Source organism: Orbicella franksi, chromosome 9 (assembly GCF_964199315.1).
Source record: "Orbicella franksi chromosome 9, jaOrbFran1.1, whole genome shotgun sequence".
Classification (NCBI taxonomy): Eukaryota; Metazoa; Cnidaria; class Anthozoa; order Scleractinia; family Merulinidae; genus Orbicella; species Orbicella franksi.
Genome location: NC_138153.1, coordinates 20,803,737 through 20,823,064, shown reverse-complemented (window position 1 = coordinate 20,823,064; position 19,328 = coordinate 20,803,737). Strand labels below are relative to the sequence as shown.

Here is a 19,328-nt window from a genome sequence, read left to right as displayed (position 1 = left end):
CCCTTTAAAACTAAACTGGTTGGAAAAATCGAAATTCTCTTTTAAAAAGCTACACCAACCACTATTAAACCGTTTATTTCACATCGCATTGTCAGTATTTCCTTCAAGCTCTGACGCCAGCACCCACTTTCACATTGAAACTCCTAGTTAGCGTACTAGCGTACTATAAAGCATCCGAACAACGTACCAAACATTATTAGTTACTAGCGTACTATAAAGCATCCGATCAACGTACCAAACATTATTAGTTACTAGCATACTATAAAGCATCCGACCAACGTACCAAACATTATTAGTTACTAACGTACTATAAAGGATCCAATCAACGTACCAAACACTATTAGTTACTAGCGTACTATAAAGCATTCCATCAACGTACCAGTGTTTCAATAATTATTATATTTTATGACTTTTTATTCTTAACAGGAGCTAAAATTCTAGCTATACACAAAGAATGCACCCTTTTACGACTTTTACAGACTATATCTAATTCTCTCGAATATAGAAATTCAAATATAATGGCCGGTTAAAATGGTAATATAATGGTAATAATATAATGGCATTTGAAACTGAAAAATTATAAAATGGAAAAATTATATGAAGGGTAGACGGTATTTGTCTCCTCTAACCTCTTTCACCCCATGTGGAGCGTAGGTCTTTCAGGACCCCTCTGCACCCTTTTCTGTCTTGGTTTTCTCTCCGTGGCTTGTGCTATTTCTGGCTGTTCCGGTTTCAATTCTCTCTGGGAAAGGCTGGAAATAGTTAGGGAAGCTGGAAATAGTTTGAAGGGCTGAAATAGTTTCTGCCAATGGTATTGGGCCAGTTTTGGGCAGCAGGACTGGTGCGGTGTTTAGAGAGTGGCCTGGGTTCAAACCCTGGACCCAGCATCATAAGTGGGTCGAGTTTGTCGTTAGTTCTCGCTTTATTCTGAGGGTTTTTCTCCAGGCCTCCTGGTTTTCCTCTTTATGCAAGGACCGACAGTGCAAAGTCTAAAGTCAAACTGATGCTCAAATTCTATATAATTATCTTGATGGTGAGTCCAAGAAAATATTTACATCTTACCTGGGTTTTGAGGCCTATTCAGAAGCAATTAGTCACTGATTGGGCTGTATCTTGTTAGATTTGGCTTTGGCTGTTCACCAGGAGTAACTAACAATATTTATCATGATCAGCTGGCACCATTGCTGCTTACAACACTCTCCCAGGGTATCTTGTGCAGTCCAAAAATCAAAAGGACTGCAGTAGTAGTGTGGCTCTTGTCACAGCTTTGACAACCATGTGCTATACTCTACATTCTGATTTTGAACATCTCATTCAGAAAACAGTCCACCGGAAAATTTTCCCTCACCAATGTGACAGTGCTTTGGAGTAGCGGTGAGGCTCGTTTGCAGTTTATGCATTCGCTAAATCTGCCACAAAAATTCAGTGCCTTGAAATAGGTTTATGAGAGCGTAAAAATAGTTTCATGATTTGCTACGGTCTGGGATTATTTCACTCGCGTCCAGATTTTAAATTGCGTAATGTAAGTCTAGTTACTTTCCTTTACCAGTTACCGTTTCCTGTGATTTTCTCGTAAATGACTGCAATACTACCAAACCCCGGACATACATTTGTCGTATTCCTCCACTTGGAAAGTGGGCCTCCATTCTTGAATCACTGACTTCAAGAGTAGTAGTTAACCCTACAAGTGATAGGACGTTCGCGCTAATTGCTTCTGCGCATCTCTACTGCGCACGCAAATTCACACGCCACGTCTGCATCGTGCGCGCGTTAAGTGATAAAATGAACAATGATAGGGCAGATGGCCATTGCTATAGCTTTGCCTGGATTTAACGATCTTGGACGCTCAGTGACCCCTATTTTTCTTTTGATGGATCATTTTCTTTACCAACTTTCTACGTTTAGCGAGAAGATGAAGAAAATCTATCGATTAGAAGTTTCAGTTTTTTGCAAAACACACCATCGAATTCCGTCCTTTTGGCTCTACGTTATCTGTACGGCAATTTCAAACGCCTCTTGAAGGGTTAGGTTTTGTGAGAACGTTGGCAACATTTAGAATTATTAACGCAAAGGATTCACTTATACAAAATATTACTAGGATAGTTGTCATAGTTTGTCTCCGTTGATTCATCTTTGATGTTTTAAGCTAAAAACCCTGGAGACCATGCTGATTTAGGCGCGTCAATTTCTAAAAATCAGGCTAGTTTTCCACACGCTTTATCTCTAAAATGAAGTCCGTGACCCCTTATGTTTTTTTCATTTCTGAAACAAGTAATTCATTATCTGTCCGCAGTAGAAGTTTGAAGAAAATCTATGAAGTAGAACATTTTCGCGCGAACGTCCTTAATCCTCTCCTCAGTCCTCTTTGGAGGAAAGAGATTTAGCAACACCCTCCTCCTCTCTATTAACCCCCCTCTCTCCCGCGTTACCCAATTTTTGTGCGAGTATGCAATCATTGCATAATCCCATATAGTCTGCGATATCTTAAGGGTTTGAGGACATGATGTCGGGTCGGTACAAAACGCGAACTCCTCAATCTGGACCCCTTTTGGACCCCATCTGGACCCCATCTGGACCCCCTTCTGGACCCCTTTCTGGACCCCCATCTGGACCCCCTTTTTTTTCTTCCAGAAAATACGGGCTCCTGATTTAAATAATTAAACTTAGAACATAACACGATTAAGTCTATTTAATCAGTGAGCAAAATGTGAAGAAATTAGTGAATTCACACAGCGTTGTGTCTAGAATAATATAATGGCTGCGGCCGCACTATGAGAGTTAACCGGGTTATTTCTAATTAATCAATTACGATTAACCGGGTTACCGAAAAACCATGAATGGCCGTTATTTTCGGCAGTTCATTGAACTTAAACCGGGTTAACGGTTACCATGGAAATTAATTGAAGAACAATAGATTTTTTAACGGAGTTAGGTTAATTTTAAACTATCTTTCTGCGTGCATGGCGTGGTGTAACCCAGGTTAGTGGTCTCTTGTCAGTGCTGTGCATTGGCTTTTACGTGAAATGTGTCAGTCATCACGGTCTGTATGTGAGATGTTGTTCACTGTGGCACAAACAAGTGCATAATCTTCTACTGAACATGACGAGTGGTAACAACATTTCGAAACAGTTGTATTACTAGAGCGATTTCTAGTTTTTTCCTAATATGTGTCGGCTCTATCATATCAGTCAAGTTTGCAAGGAACCTTCACGCCTGAACCATGTCCTGAAAACGAAGCGTTCATTTACCTTAGAAGGATAAATTTTAATCGACAACCGCAAAGAACACACGAGTACGTCAAAGGGAAGGGGCGGTTCGTTAAAATGGCAAGAAATGTAAATGAATGAATAAATTCGTGAACAGTGTTAAGTGAAGTGCATTTTCCAAACTTAACAGCTGTAGACCGAGAGTGTTTCCCAGTTCCTAGATGCCATAATCCACGCTTCTCTATTGATAAAGATGCTCGGAAGCAAGTTTTTCATTTTGTCGTAAATGAAAGAATATGCAAAGTTCTTAGTGAAAGGACTCGATGTTCATTCGGAGGTGCTCTCTATAAAAGCCTGGGTATAAAAGTCATGCATGGTAGGATTCCTGGTGATTTCCTCAAACCGTCGCTGGCTTTTCAGAGAGAGTCAAATTCGAGAACGATTCATTCGACGGCGGTGGAAAATACTCTGACGTCTACACAAAATCCAACCCCGTTCCCAGGGTTCTCTCTCTTCCTCCCTCGAGGGAGGAAGAGAGAGGACCCTGAGAACGAGGTTGCACAAAATCAACATTCATTCATTCATTCTGTTTATTTGCCTTTTTACTTAATACACAGTATTTATGAATGTTTTAATGTGAGGCGAGGTGACCTCTAGAAACCAGCAGGCTTTGCCAGCTGGTTTGCCGGCTTTGCCAGTTCAGTAATTATTTTACTAAAAACTCCAGCAGTTTTTTCTTAAAATTGGGAAAACTTGACAATGAAGTGATTGTAACAGGAAGGGAATTCCAGATCTTTGGACCTTGGTAAAAAATTGTGAATTTTTTTAGATTAGTCCGGCAATGATGCACGCGATAATTATTGGCTGTTCTGGTGCTATAAGCATGAATTTGACTGTTTGTAAAAAAACAAGTTGGAAAACAATGGAGGCAACAGGTTGTTATGATAATAGTACATAAATTTAGCTATTTGAAACGTGTTGATTTGATAAATGTCTAAAATTCCTAATTTGGAGCAGAAAGGAGCAGAATGTGCTCTATAATCTGAATTGGTAATAGCTCGCACAGCCCGTTTTTGCAAACAATAAATTCTATTTAAGTTAGTTACGTATGTAGACGACCATTTAGAGTTACAATAGGTGATATAAGGATAAATTAGCGAGTAATCTTGTTCAAAAGAGCTGCCTTGGAAATTCGTGTATAGTGCGCATGAGAAGAAAGACAGACGGCCTTAGCCGTGGATGTAAAGAAACTGAAGGACACGAAAACTTAGATAAAGAATCAAGAAAATAAAAGACGTTAGTTCTCAGAGTCTGTCGTTTTGTTGGTTTATCCAAGTCATGACGTCAATTGAGTTCACCCACTTCATAACCTATTTCAATGCGGCCACTCATAAAATATAAAACCGTTGTTTCGTCATTAACCAACCTTTAACCGAGTTAAGTTATTCGGGAATTTTACCCAGGTTTCTAAAAAATAAACTCAGTTAACTGCTGCTGCAGCCATCATATTATTCACAGCGCTGCGTGCATTCATTATTTCGTCGCATTTTGCTCACAGATTAAATAGACTTCATCGTGTTATGTTCTAAATAAAAATATTTAAATCAGAAGCCCGTATTTCTCGGAAGAAAAAATAGGAGGTCCAGATGGGGGTTCAGAACGGGGTCCAAATGAGGGTCCAGAAGGGGTTCAGATGTGGGTCCTGAAGGGGGTCCAGAAGGGTTCCAGATGGGGGTCCAGATGGGGGTCCAGATGGGGTCCAGATAAGGTCCAGAAGGGGTCCAAACGGGGGTCCAGTAGGGGGTCCAGATTAAGGGGTCCACGTTTTGTACCGACCCCATGATGTCACCTGACAGATTTTTGTGAGCACGAGTAGTCTGAGAGGTAGACTGGGTACTAGTAATTTCGTGTGATTGTTTTAGACAGAAGGCAGCCATTGCCATAGGGAACCCATAAGCTTTTCTGTGTGCATGCTGCATATGCTCATATCATGTCGTCTTAAAACAGAAATAAAAGAGTAGAATAAACCTGCCTGTTGTCTTCTTGTTAGTTTTCATTCGTGCCCCCGATTGTGTGATTAGTCCAGGTGCCCACGCTAGGAAAGGGGGTAAAAAAGTGATTTCGTTTACTCGACAAGCTGGCAAACGTTGACTCACCCAGCAATGTTCTTTAGCCCTTAGGGAAAAATAATGGGGTGGCAGTGGAGCTGGCTAAGTGGGCCATGGTAATTTACAGCACCACAAAGTACACCCCTCCAGAGTATCTGTGCTGTTTTTTAAAGTGATGTTTACAACAATCTGGGACCAGGGGTGAAATAGTTTATGACCTATAACCATCAACAGATTTTGTCTAATAATACAAAATTTTCACAGGATAGAGTTTATGCCATGGATAACATGATGATGGTTATAATAAGTCACGTGATCAGATTATGACGTCATCAAATTGACAAAAACGGAGAAAGTCAATATGGCAGAGTACATTTTATCTGTACACACAATCTTAAACGTCTTTTTGGAGAGGGCATTTTAGGAGAGGGCATTTTGTTCTTATTTTTCTATAAAGTTCCTTTCACTTATCAATTAAAAAACTATTGAAAAAAGTATCACAGTTAAGACAGAAGATACGAGGCATTTTACATCCAAAATAAAATAAAAATCTTATTCTTGAAGCTTAAATTGCCTGTAGTGTTGGGAAGTCCCGTCTCTAAATTTAGAAACAGGCTTATATCATATCTACATGTACGTCTATCTTAGGGAAAAATAAAAGTTTACCCTCCTAGATATGGTCACTGCACCCATTTAGTAATCATTTAACCTGTGCTTTCCCTGTTCGTGAACGTGAGGGTTCGCTCATTGTGCCCCTAGCCACGTATCCTCAAAACTACTTACTTAATAGTCAAATTTTTATGGCAAGTAGAGCATTCAAATTGGTTACTTACGTAATTAGCGCTTTTCAATCATGTCGTTATTGCACACGTGAATGACATTACAATTCAAATAATACAAAGGGTTAAAGCTCCCCGTCTCCGTCATTTTCTTGGAGGTTTCACAAGTGCAATCAGCCGTGCAGGAGAGTCCAACTCTCCGGCAAGAACATCTTGCATTGAAATCCTTCTTACTCCTCCACAGAGTCAGTTCCAGGAAATTCTCTGGAGCTGGATCTTTCTCCATCAATTTGGGAACAATATGTCCCCGCTCATCCTTAGTCCACCCATTTCCATCTGGTAATGTTAGTGAAGGCCTCCTGTCTCGGGCATGTTTCCAAATGAAGCATTGATAGTTGGCCCTTTTGACATATACAATCCACTATCTTCAGTAGGCGGAAGTTTGCTGCTTTCCAGGTTTTTCGTGGTAAAAAGCTTGTACCTGAGATGGTTCAAATTTGAAGTAGAAGACCGATAAATTTGACACAAACAGTCAACGTTTCATCGCTCATGACTGTGCAGTCTGTAGCCAGGTTCTTCAGTCCAACAGGGTCATCTTTATCTTCTTCAGTGTATTGAGCCCTCCCTTTCTGCCTATACCATTTAGGTTACTCGTGGAATCGCATCCTGTCAAAGCATGCATGACCGGTAAAAGATTGCACACATCTGGACCCACAGCCTCGTGCACGGGAATGAACCTTCTGTTTCCTCCAATACCTGTATAGAAACCAATGCTCTTGAATGGACAGTTGGCTGAAGTGATACCAGCATTAAACTGCTACATCTGTGTCTTGGAAGAATTGTTGATGTCTGATGACTGGTTTGCAATATATTCGCAATGCACAAACATCCTACTGTCTGCTTCCTCGTGGTCGAACTAGAGAGGAATTATATCTTCTCTGTTCAACGTTTTAGTCACTTTCACTGCTGGCCCATCTTGTGATGCTAGAATGAGTGTTTGAACATCCTTGAGTTGTCCGGGAAGGTTCTCACACCAAATGCAATCAGAAAGTAGAAACGTCAACAAATTAGATTTGGTTTTTCCACTGGACAAATAACGCTTGAGACTGGCAGGGAACTTGGTTTCTCTGCTCTAAATTTATAGCCGTCCACTGAGATTCTCCCGGCTTAATCGAGTCTTCTACATTATATCGGTCTGGGACAATATGGACTTGACTGGCGAACTGGAATTTAACAATAATAGTTGCAGACTGAAGAATATTTTACTAACTAAAACTAAGAAATCGCTATACCGCGCATTTATACCACCATATTTTAACTTAGTATTGCAACCAAGTCTGGCACCACTGCGGAAAAAGAAACACTGCTAAAATCGAGAAAGTCAACGAAAGGGCTTTAAGGTACGTCTTCAAAAATAAAAGTGCATCTTATCAAGATCTCTTGCAAAGAATCAGACTCCGAGCATCCATGGAAACTCGAAGAATCCAGGACATGCTATTGACAATAAACAATTGTATATCGGACAAAGCTCCATTCGCAATTAGAGATCTTATCATCTTACGTTCATCCAAGGATAATCTTCAACATTACTATATGCTTTCTTCGCCGAAAATTAACACGACTAAATATGGTCTCAAATCATGGAGATATTTTGCCGCAAAGAAATGGAACGAGCTAACAAAAAAGTGATATTAGAACTAAAGTAGGCACTAATAAAGTGAACAACAAAATTCGATCGCTTAAGTTTGACTGATATCAGAATTTATTGTGATATGATTCTCTAGATTTTTAGCTCTCTGCGTTTATAGTTTTATACAATCAATTGTACATTTTTAGTTTTAATTTTTAGAATATAGTAGGGCCGTGGATTACCTGTAAACTAGCCGACTGGCTATGATGGATGGATGGATGTAGTGGCTGGCATCTTTGTCACTCATAATTTTGATTTCTCGTATAGGACTTTTCTGTATATTATTTTTAGATAGATCTAGTTAGGCGTCCCCTATTAGTAGTGGGGATTCTCCACTGCTAGATGTAATTCACACGACAATAAAGACATTATTACTATTATTATTGTTATTGTTATTGTTATTGTTATTGTTATTGTTAGAGCGGTTTTTCAATTGAGTGTCGAAAATAATTAAACAATTACTTTGGTTTTGGTTTTGGTTTTACTACGGTTTGAGATTGGCTGAGTAGTCTAATTGGTAAGTAATTGGTTTGCTTTTTGGTTTTACGACACTCAATTGAAAACCGCTCTATTGTTATTGTTATTGTTATTGCTATTGCTATTGTTATTGCTATTGTTATTGTTACTGTTACTGTTACTGTTACTGTTATTGTTATTGTTATTGTTATTGTTATTGTTATTGTTATTGTTATTGTTATTGTTATTGTTATTGACTGGGACTCTGCTCAGTGCTTAACCTACAGTACAAACTATTTTCAACGACTGACTCTAGAAAGCTGGTACACTAACCTAGAACAAACGTCACTTAACAGATGTCAGCAACTACCGGCGCCTTACAAACGACTTATCCATGACGGAAACGAAACCGACAACCGGACTTTCAACAGACCGACTTAATTTGACTAGCGATAGACGGACCAAACTTTCACTAACAATAGACGGATCGAAACCCACCAATAACTTATGGCAAACTTTACATGAGTCTTTCAGCCGATACCATCATGGCTAAACTGACCGGCAATCACGTTCAACGGACCAGACTTATAACATCATCGACTGACAAAAACTCTTCACTTGACTCCGAAGATGACTTCCGCTCAGGTTGTCGAAACGTCAGTTACCAACAACAGTTCTTTTCAGAGCTACCCTCACCCGGACGATCACACTATACGAACTACTGATACTCCTGGGTTCAAACCATTTATTATAATGAATTATTATATGGCTGTGTCTCACAAGGACTGGGAACTACCGAATTCACGAATTTGATTGGCTGAAATCGATATTGACCGCGGTCTAGATTTTCCCATCTAGACCGGTTTCATTTTGCGTTGAAAAAGTAGCAAACTCAAATACAAAAATGTTCACCGTTTTCTTTTATTTTCTTCTCAATCATTTATGGAAGTGCCAAAAAGTCTGATGACAAAAAAAAAAAAAATAGTAAAGAGGACGAGCAAATTTCGGCAGGTTTAAGTTAAGCTCATCTCCGTTTGCAAGCAAAATGTCAGCAAACCAGTTACCTTAAACGAATTTAAGTTTTCTTCTTTGCCATATAATAAACATCGTATTAACCGAGCTAAGTATTGTATCGTACTATCTTATCGTATCGTATCGTAATAATAATAGTTGCTGCAGTTGTGTCGGATAGCTCTCCGAATTCATCTTTCTTTTTGACAACATCTGAATTACTGCCAGAAGGTCACTAACTATGTATACTGTTTGGTGAAGACTTTAAGCAGGAAGTGTGCTCCTGGCAAGACTGCCCATTTCCAGTAGTACTCTTGGTTGCTTTCCTCAGAGACCCATCCATGTTGGCTAATGCAAGGGGAACGGTTGCAAGTTCATACGACTGCACTTCTTCTAGATCAATGTCACGGTCTTTGGACACAACAAGAAGTCTACTATACACCTGACTGTCGAGGATGATTGTCTTCAGACCTTACTTGGCTCAACAGGTTTGTTCAGACTTTGAAAGGTTTTGATGTTGATTTTCTTCAAAGGATCCCAGAAATTCTCCTTGTCAGATATTAGCCTGGCTTGGACAAACTCTCCCATTGCCTTTTCGCCTTGCTCCTTAGCAGTGAGCAAAGATTCCGAAACTTCAGATGGTGCAACTGTCCCAGTGGCGATATTAATCAGTGGCATCTTTTCTCCTTCGTACTGACCGATATCGAATGGATTTACCAATTTCGTGTCAATGCACTGAATGATATTGTGCATGCCATTTTCATCTCTTTCAATTCTTTGCGATCCCAGTTCTTTATGGAAGCCTGAGCCTGCTAAAGTCCCACTCATAACTTTGAAAGAAGTTGTTGCTGCTGCCATCATACGAGCTGCGAGTTCCCAATTTTCTCGTGCTCCCTCCATGCCAGTAACTCCAACAATTCCTCCTTTGGTTTTGGAATCTCAGTCATTGAAATTGTTTCCAATTACGAAGTGTGTAAAGAGAGCCCTTACGTTAAGATTTACACTTTTCTTCAAACAGTCCTTTGTTAATGACTGAAATCGTCCCCCAGTATTATTCATTTAAAATTAAACTGATTGTATCGGATTCTATATTGTGCTTTTGTATCTATTTATTAGAAACAAGTACCGTGGTTTTCGCACGGCAGATGTGTTTTTTATACTTCTTTTATGACTTCACCTTACTTTTTTGAAACTCAGTTTTGAGATGCGATCCAATAGGCTGATTCAAAGGAATGGATAGACGGGAAAATGAAGTGGAACAACAAAAACATCGTGTTTTTAATCCCTTATTTTTAATACGAACATTTTTTCAATACGTATCTTTTCTTCAAAAATATAATACATTTGTAAAATATATGTAAGTTAGTCTTAATGTCATAGCATCACAGAAAAAGAATATTTCCTTGATAGGGTTGCTATGGAAATACACCATTTGGAAATTAATATACAAAAGATGGAAAGGACGCTACCAGTTTTTCTTTATACTTCCTTAATTTGGCAAATATTCGGTTAAACATTGAAGCAGCCCCAGGCCTCTAAAAATTAAACACAGTGAGCTGCTTCATTAAGTGCAATTTCCGGGGGGACATCCCTAATGACCTATAATTAATTTCTACGTGTATATTTCAATTTTACACCTCTCACACCTCCTAGACAGTTCTCACAACTCTACACAACGTGAGTATATGAGGAAAGCAACTATTCACAAAATATGTTTGATTCTTAGCATAGTCTCTATACAACTAGTGGTACAGAGTTACTCCCAGTCCCCACATTAGCGTTGCAAATGTTTTCACACATGTAACTACAAACCGCCCACTTAAGAGTTTCCACTGCCACCCTAGCATTAACTACCAAGGTCCAAGGAATAATTTTGGTAAAGTTAAAACTTGCCAGCTTTCCAAGTAAACGGGACGGCCAAAGTCGGTCACGGGCACCCGGACTAGATGCGATGTACTTTCCGCTGATCCCCGTTTAAAATATGGTTGTCGCGACGTCACTTCGATCGTTACTACAACATGCCTGCCTGTGGCTATCGCGTTTCACCATCACTATCGCGTCTCGGTGCTGCCACGTGGTTCTCATTTTTCGCGTCTCGCATTTCACCGTTGGCTATTAATTTGTTAACAGTTTGAATGTAATAGAACCGCGTGACATCACCCGGACAATAACGCGCGCGATAGCTACATAAAGGTGATAATAAGAAGTATACAAAGTGTGTCGTCAATATTGGTTTCTTTTTACTGCACTTGCAGTAACATTTTAGCAGAGCTCCTGGACGCCAAAGGCGTCGTCGCCGTTGGCAATTTCTTTGGTTTTGTCAAAGAAAACCACTTCAAATGAGTATCTCAGTATTGATTCCAAGAAACGTTTTAACGAGAAGACAGTATTACTTCATAAACAGCGCTACTTAAGGACGGTGTCTACTAAATACACAGGTGTTTGCGTCAGAAAAGGACCGTGCGGAAAAAGTAGACCTTTGCAAGGGCCATTGGAATCCAAAAAGAAAAATAGGGGTAGCCACGCATGTTTTCGAGATAATTAGCCTTGAATCTCAACAATCAGCATTTTTCTGAAAAAAGAACGAAAGGATATTTCTTCACAGACTTCCTTAGAATTCGCCTTTACATACAGAAAAGCAAACACATTTATAAAGATCTTAAAACTACATGGTAAATGATAACCTAAAAGCCATTTTTGGTATGTTTTTAATAAAAAAAATTGTTGCAACAGTGCTTTTAGCGTCTCTGACAGCCCTCCTCTGGTTCAGCTAAAATACAGTCTAAATAGGTTTTCCTCACAACCAGAAACTAATCACGTGTTGAATAGGCTTGCCACTTCAATTTCATAACATAAAATGTTGGGGTAACCGGGCGTCTCTTAGATATTCATCTTTTTTGAAAACTTTTATGTTGCGCGTTACATTTTTTCCTGTCACCTCCCCAGTAAGTAAAACATTTGTGTCTCTCACACTTGTTTTTTTGCGCGCACTACACCATCTGCAGGTACAAGTTTACATCTGGATTTCGGTATAATTTTGTACAGATAACAGTTAGGTTATCAGCTGGAAGCCGTTAACAGTTAGTGGTTAGCAATACGTTGCTATTCTGGTATTCTTAGTTTTAGTACAGGTTCACAGTAGTTTTGGTCACAGTAGGAACGTTTTGCTTACTTTTTGATCGCGTACTTGGTAGCGTAATTGATTACGTCAATGTCAACCCTAGCATGCGCGTGTAAACCTTGCCTCGCGTGATGCGCAGAACGTGTGCGCACTAACAAAATTAGGCACCGTCCTTAATTGAGACTTGCATTCAAAAACTGAAAAATTTTGTGCAAACATAAATGGTTTTGACATAATTATTTTTTCGTGAACTGCACGTAATGCAAATGATTTCGATGGGAACTGACCTGGCGACTACCACCATGGACGAAAGCCCCCTCACCATCGCAAAAGTGTATTTTGGGCTAAAAACAATCGTTCCTGTCCTAGAAATCACCAAGTTGACGAGCGGCTGAATAATGTGAAAAGCAAAGCCTTGATGACATGTTAGTTTATACCAAAGACTGACTCCCCAGCTGATTATCGACTTTTAAAATCTTTTGAAACCCATCTACAAAGTCCTGGGCTTAACCACAGTAAACGCAGTATCTAATATGTCGAAAAAAGGCCAATACAAGAATACCCTTTTCTGTTTATAGAAAAACAAAGATGGCCATTCTAAAATTGGGATGAAATCTTCACAAACATGATCACACCTTTACAAGTGGCAATTTGATTGGTTGTTTATAGTAACCCCAATCTGATTGGTGCGACATACATACATCTCTCACTCACTCATCCATTGACGCGCTCATAACATACCCCGTTGACTAAGAAGTACTTGTTTTTTACAAAAGAAAAATAACTCGATAAAACTAAGCATAAGCTCACAAGTACGCATTGCGGACCTATTTTTTCAGTTTCTGATCCAAGAAAAACAAATCTCTCTTTCCCTTTATGTTTAATTATAAACAATTACTGGATGAGGTTTTTGTGATATCCTGAATAATCAAGGTCGAGGTAAGTGTTATCAGCCGAAGCTGAAGGCTGAGGCTGATAACACTAACCGAGACGTAAAAATATTGAAGATCCGATACCAGGATTCATTATAAAAGAGGTAAAAAAGGTTCTCTGGTAAAACTGTATAAAGTTCTGAGCTTTCAACAGCCAGTCTGCCGTCTTCGACGGACAAAAATAGACCCATGGGGCTACCCATGGGTCTATTTGTAGATATCGTCATTGTGAATGAAATAATTGTTGGACAGCATAAAGTTTAGTAAACAAATTATGTCATCAATATCCACGGCTGTGCCATGGGTAGCCCTGTCAGCCCCGTAGTAGCCAACTTATGTATGGAGGAAATTGAAGAAACAGCAATTGATTCAGCCCCGGTTCCACCTAAAATCTGGAAACGTTACGTAGACGACAGTTTTTGTGTCATCAAAAAGAATGCAGTTACTTCTTTTCATGACTCATTGAACTCTATCGACCCGTATATTTCCTTCACCATCGAGCACGAATCTTATGGCCAGCTGCCATTCCTCGACACCCTTATTTCTCGCGATAATGAGAGGCTCAACATTGATGTCTATCGGAAGCCCACGCACACGGACAGATTTCTTGATTTCCGTTCACATCACGACAGAGAGCACAAAATCAGCACTGCAGCGACACTTTTACATAGAGCCCTAAAACTTCCAAACTCGGAAGCTGGAAAAGCTCGTGAAATTGATCGCATTAGCACCGCGCTACAATCTAATGGCTACCCACAAAAAGTCACTGCTGATATCATAAGAAAGAAATCTTTGACTCCTCCAACACCTTCACCTGAAGAACTAGTTGGGATGTTCTTCAGTTGGGCTGACCCAACGAATAGTCAGAGCTTCGCGGTCCTTCCCTACATCAAAGGTATTACCGAGCCTCTTTCTAGAATTCTCAAAAGTCATGATATTCGAGTAACCGACAAACCAATCAAAACACTACTACAAGAGTTCCCTGTTCCCAAGTTTCGACCTCGGGTCGACGACCAGTGCACTGTTGTTTACAAAATCCCTTGTGGGTCTTGTCCCTGGAGTTACATCGGCGAGACAAAAAGATCGTTTAGTACAAGGCGAAAAGAACATATCAGAAATACTAAACAATGTGCTAAAGGCTCCAATGTAGCGAAACATGCCTGGACCTTTGATCATACCATCGACTTTAACAATGCTGAGATAATTGACAAAGGCAACAGCCGCATTAGAAAGACGCTGGAATCCTGGCACACAGCGAAAACGGTCGAGGTCGACAACAATTCGTGCCCTCTGCCGGGACAATATAACATTCTTTTAAACAAACACTAATTTTACACTTTTAGCTTTCTCACATTCTTTCACACGTATTCTATTTAATATATGCCATCCGTTTGTTATATTAAAAAACTTTTAGGTCTATTTTATCATTTCATTTTTGTCCGTCGAAGACAGCAGACTGGCTGTTCAAAGCTCAGAACTTTATACAATTTTACCAGAGAACGTTTTTTACCTCTTTTACTAACCGAGACCTTGATTATTTCGGATGTCACAAAAAGCGAATGTAATAATTGTTTTATTATAAATTGTTTTAAAGAAAATAATGACGAACGCATTAGCACACCGATTTTCGACAAGCCATGCATTGCACACAACCTACAGATTATTCATTAATCTGCTAGCAGATTAGTGAATAATCTGTAGGTTGCGCTGTTTCCCAAAATTAACTGTAGGCTTTTAGCCAACGAGAATATAGATGGCGACTACAAAGTATAATGATTGCAATTAGGAGCTCCACTCTAAGGCTTGGCTAAATTTATACATTATGTGGCAAGCCTATTACAGCACATGACCAGTTTCTGGTTGTGCACATGAAGACTGTATTTTTACCAAACCAGACAGGAGCTGTCAGGGACACATGGCTCTGTTGCAACAATATTGTTATTAAAAAAATATCAAAGGAAATTTTTTATGTCACCATCATAAATATGTTTGTTTTTTTGCCTCTGAAGGTAACTTATTCTCAGGAAATCTGTGAAGAAGTTCTTCTTCATTTCAAAGTTTTAGAAACAATGCTGACATCACTAATTTCTATTAGTGATGAAGACCTCTTGGAAATATCATGTTAGTATTCAATTGGACAATTGTAAGAAAAATAAACGCAAAAAAATGACATTTCGGCGTCATCTTGTCGTCATTATCAAAATTAATGCAGATTAAAAAAGACCAAAATTAAACACACAACTGGACTCCATTCGGGCAAGTGTTTAATTAGCTGACATTGTTCCTTGCATTTTTCTTGACTCCTTTAACACCTAAGCTAGTATATATTTGAACTGAACCTTTTTTAATCTGCATTTGATAATGGCAACAAGTTGACGCCGAAACGTCACGTTTTTGGGTTTATTTTTCATATGAATTGTATTAATGCAAGTGCAATAAAGGATTAACACTGAGTGCTATTTCAAAGTCTCTCAAAATTGCAGAAACTTTCATGGCGATTGCAATTTGAAATAATTTTCAAATATCATACTGGGGTTGATCTCTGCTTGGGCTTTCATAACATTTCACAACTGAGGAAATTATCAACACACCTATATTAATTCACTGTAGTGCAAGTCAAAAAGTAACAATAAATTTGCCTGGTCTCAAGTTTCGTGATTTTTTACAATAAAAGATTAGGTTTTATATTCACTGTTTGCCAGTCCTTGATTAATTGCCCCATGTCAAGAGGTAATTTGGCTGTTGGGAAATGCTTAACTGGCCATTGCCACTGTGGAGAGATGGCCCTTGTATAGAGGTTATAAGAGTGAATGTGTAGACTATGGGCTGAGACAAAAGAAGTGTTTGTTGTCAAGAGATGGCCATTGTAGAGAGGTGGCCATTAGTGGGGGTTTGACTGTTTAAAGATTGAGACAAAATTATGGAAGGTTCTCAGTAAAATGTGAAACAATAATAAACAATTATATTGTGAGTTGGAGATTAATATGAGGAGATGGTTAATGAGACCAAAGGGGGAATCAACTGTCCATAACCTCTTAGTTCAGTAGAACTTCCTTACTTTTAATCTCCTCCAAAATTGAACTATTTAGTAATCTTTCTAAATCCTCCTCTGAAACATTGAAAAAAACGACAAAACAAACACCATTATGTAAGTGACTTCTATCTAGCTACATAAACAAGGCAGTGATCACTGTTTCTGTTGAGGGCCTATGGGCTTAAAGTTTTCCCAGAAATTTTGTTGCAAAAAACAAATATTAAATGTTGGCCTGAGAATGAAGTTCAAGGGCTTGTGCAGTTTTTTAGAACATGAAAGGTACTAGAAAAGGTACTTAGGTACTAGAGCACAGTATATCCACACACCTGGAGTAAATTGATTATGTGTGAGGGTATAGTGTGAACTATTTCTCAAGTGTATAAATTATAGGCATGGTAAAAATAAGAACTTCATACATATATGCCCTCAGTCCAGAGCCTGTAGGTGACCTTAGGTTCACACTTCTTAGACTTCTTATTACACACAAGCTGCTACTCTCAATTCAACAAGTCCACACTTGGTACTCTATATACATGTGCTTTCAGTCCACGAATTATAATATTCTTATTACATGTACATGGTATGACTTCAGTTCCACAGGACCACACTAACAGTCCACAGGTGCACGTGTCCTGTTCTCATTCCACTTCCCGTTTTAGGCTAACCTTAGCCAGACTGGAAGCAACAGAACCATCACTGTGCCATAGTTTACCGCAGTTTTCAGCCTAAAAACTATTTGTTCCTTCTCACTTCTAACTAACATCTATATGTGGGGGTGGGGGGACAGGGGGCAGGGGCCTGGAAGAATAGGGGGCAGTAGATGGGAGAGGAAAGGGTGGGAAGCAGCAATTCTAAGAGGGAGAGATTGCGGAGAGAAATGCAAAATGCTAATTTTTGTCATTCATTAAGTGTTCAAATACTTTCAAAAATGAGAACTCAAAATGTTATTTGACTTGCATTTAGCATCTTTTGAGACTTCTGGGCCGACAAGCAACTGAAAATTCACCCTAGGGCTAAAAAATTGAGGCTTACTTCTGGTAACATTGGAAACCCTTTCACTGTGGTTACATCATAAGTCATGAAATGTTGTCGCTTAAGCTGCCAAAAGACACGAGTAAGAGGAGCATGGCTGAAAACAAAAGGGAAAAAAGGAAAAGGAAACGCCTCAGGATTACGCAGCTAAATGACAAGGATGTGTTTATAGTCTCCTAATTCACAGGGGATGGGAGCAGGACAGGTGCGGGAGTTGTGAGATAAAGGTGTGGAAGCCGGAGAGCAAGGTTCTGGAAGCAGGAGGTTCTGAGTTCCTGTTTCTCTCCCCCCTCCCCCCCCCACCCACATGAGAGGATGAATTCTGTCTATCTTCCCCTAAAAATATGTAGAAGGAAGCTCCATTTTATGATCCACTTTGCTTGTTTACAATAGCTAGGCCAATCAGATTGCAGTATTTGCATTAGCATACCAGTAGAATTTCTCCCAATATTATAACTGTGATGCAGACTTGAAAAGTAAGACCATCATATATTATGTGAATGTTACTTCTTTTTTTTACACACTAGAGGCTATCTTTTCAAAAGCTTGAATGGCCTTGCAGAGATCTCTTGCTACTAGATGACGTATCAACTGACTTGAGCTCAACGAACAACTATGTACTTAAGACAACATGGAATCTCATTTCAAAGTGCAATAAATTTCTCAAGTACCTGGGCCACAATTTCCACTCAGAAATTTTGGGGCTATGTGCAAAACTATTGTGTTTTTTGAAGTAGAAGTTCAAAACACGCTTCATGGAAAAGCAGCAGCTTTGACGTTTATCCTTTGAGGCTAATATTAAATTCAAGCTACTTCAAATCCACTGAAGATCGTAGGTTTCATTTTCACAAGACCTTCACTCTGTTTTCGTTGAGATGCCAATGAACGTCACAGATGAAGCAATTCATAAACTCGTGCAGTTTCTTTAAGGTCAAGCTCACCGGTTAGGTTGATGTTTATTTGAACTTGCTGTTGCTATGTGAATGCGCCTTGTAATTTCTGTTCCTGTTCCTGGCGTTTCACAGCCTCTTGTGCTTCTTTCTGCATAGTTTCCAACTTTTCAAGTGTCACAGACTTCATGGGCATTATCTTAGGTTTGCAAAGAACCGGCATTGGACTCTGTTCAGTGAAGAGAAGGCCTTGTTTCGGAAGAACTTCCTTAAACACTAGTCTTTCACCCGCCATATTGTACTTTTTTTGGGAGAAGCCGCTGACCAAACGTTGGCGACAGATAATGATGCAATGAAATGAAAAAAAAACATTTTCCCCAGGCTGGAAACTTGGAGTATGTTGTTAAATTCGTCTAAATAAGTCATTTATTAAATTCGGCAACTGATCAATCGTCACAGGATCATTGAGCACCAGCCATTCAGCGAAGACTTGAAGCACCTCCGCAAAGCAAATCAGTGCTTTTAGATTAATATAATATTTATCACCATAATCACATATATTTCCTCTGGTGTTGTAATGATAAATCAAGAAAATAAAAACATTTCAAGCAGTTACGGCATCTTTTTGGAGGCTCTGACAATTTTGCTACACTTTTCCTGATGTTTTCTCTGACTTCAAAACATCTACAAAACTTTTTACATACTATTAAAATTTTGGTACTGGCTTTTCAGGGCTATTTATCAGTTAAATATGTAAACTAGCGATGACATTTTTTGAATATGCAAACACTCTTCTGACAGGCCTCATACGCTTACGAAAAATGGGATAATTTTTACACTGCCAGCGAACTTATCCTAGCCATGACGTAATATAAATATTTTGATTATTTTCAACCTAAAGCACCGCTCGGCTTTCATTCTAGACCAAAAAACAAAGATAGGTAAATTCGAATGATACCTTGATTTGAAGGCCGTATTACATGTAACATTTCAGTTAAAGTTATCTAAATGTTCTGTGAAATCCAGTTTTAAATCTGACAAATAATAGTCATGCAAAAGTCATGCAGTT

General features: G+C 39.1%; 2 protein-coding genes across 2 annotated transcripts in view; one reads left to right on the top strand and one right to left on the bottom strand.

Moving 5' to 3' along the window:
* LOC145498010 (uncharacterized) overlaps positions 1–10,496 on the bottom strand; it is a 380,464-nt gene extending 369,968 nt beyond the window's left edge. The window contains exon 1 of the mRNA XM_081477882.1: positions 8,677–10,496. Within this exon, the coding sequence (XP_081334008.1) occupies positions 9,716–10,150 (435 nt within the window). The 5' untranslated portion in view covers positions 10,151–10,496 and the 3' untranslated portion in view covers positions 8,677–9,715. The remainder of the gene's footprint in view (positions 1–8,676) is intronic.
* A 2,946-nt stretch (positions 10,497–13,442) lies between these two features.
* LOC145497251 (uncharacterized) lies at positions 13,443–16,493 on the top strand. The gene has a single exon (XM_081477074.1). The coding sequence runs from the start codon at positions 13,604–13,606 to the stop codon at positions 14,630–14,632; it is 1,029 nt and encodes a 342-aa protein (XP_081333200.1). The 5' UTR covers positions 13,443–13,603; the 3' UTR covers positions 14,633–16,493.
* Positions 16,494–19,328: the final 2,835 nt, after the last annotated feature.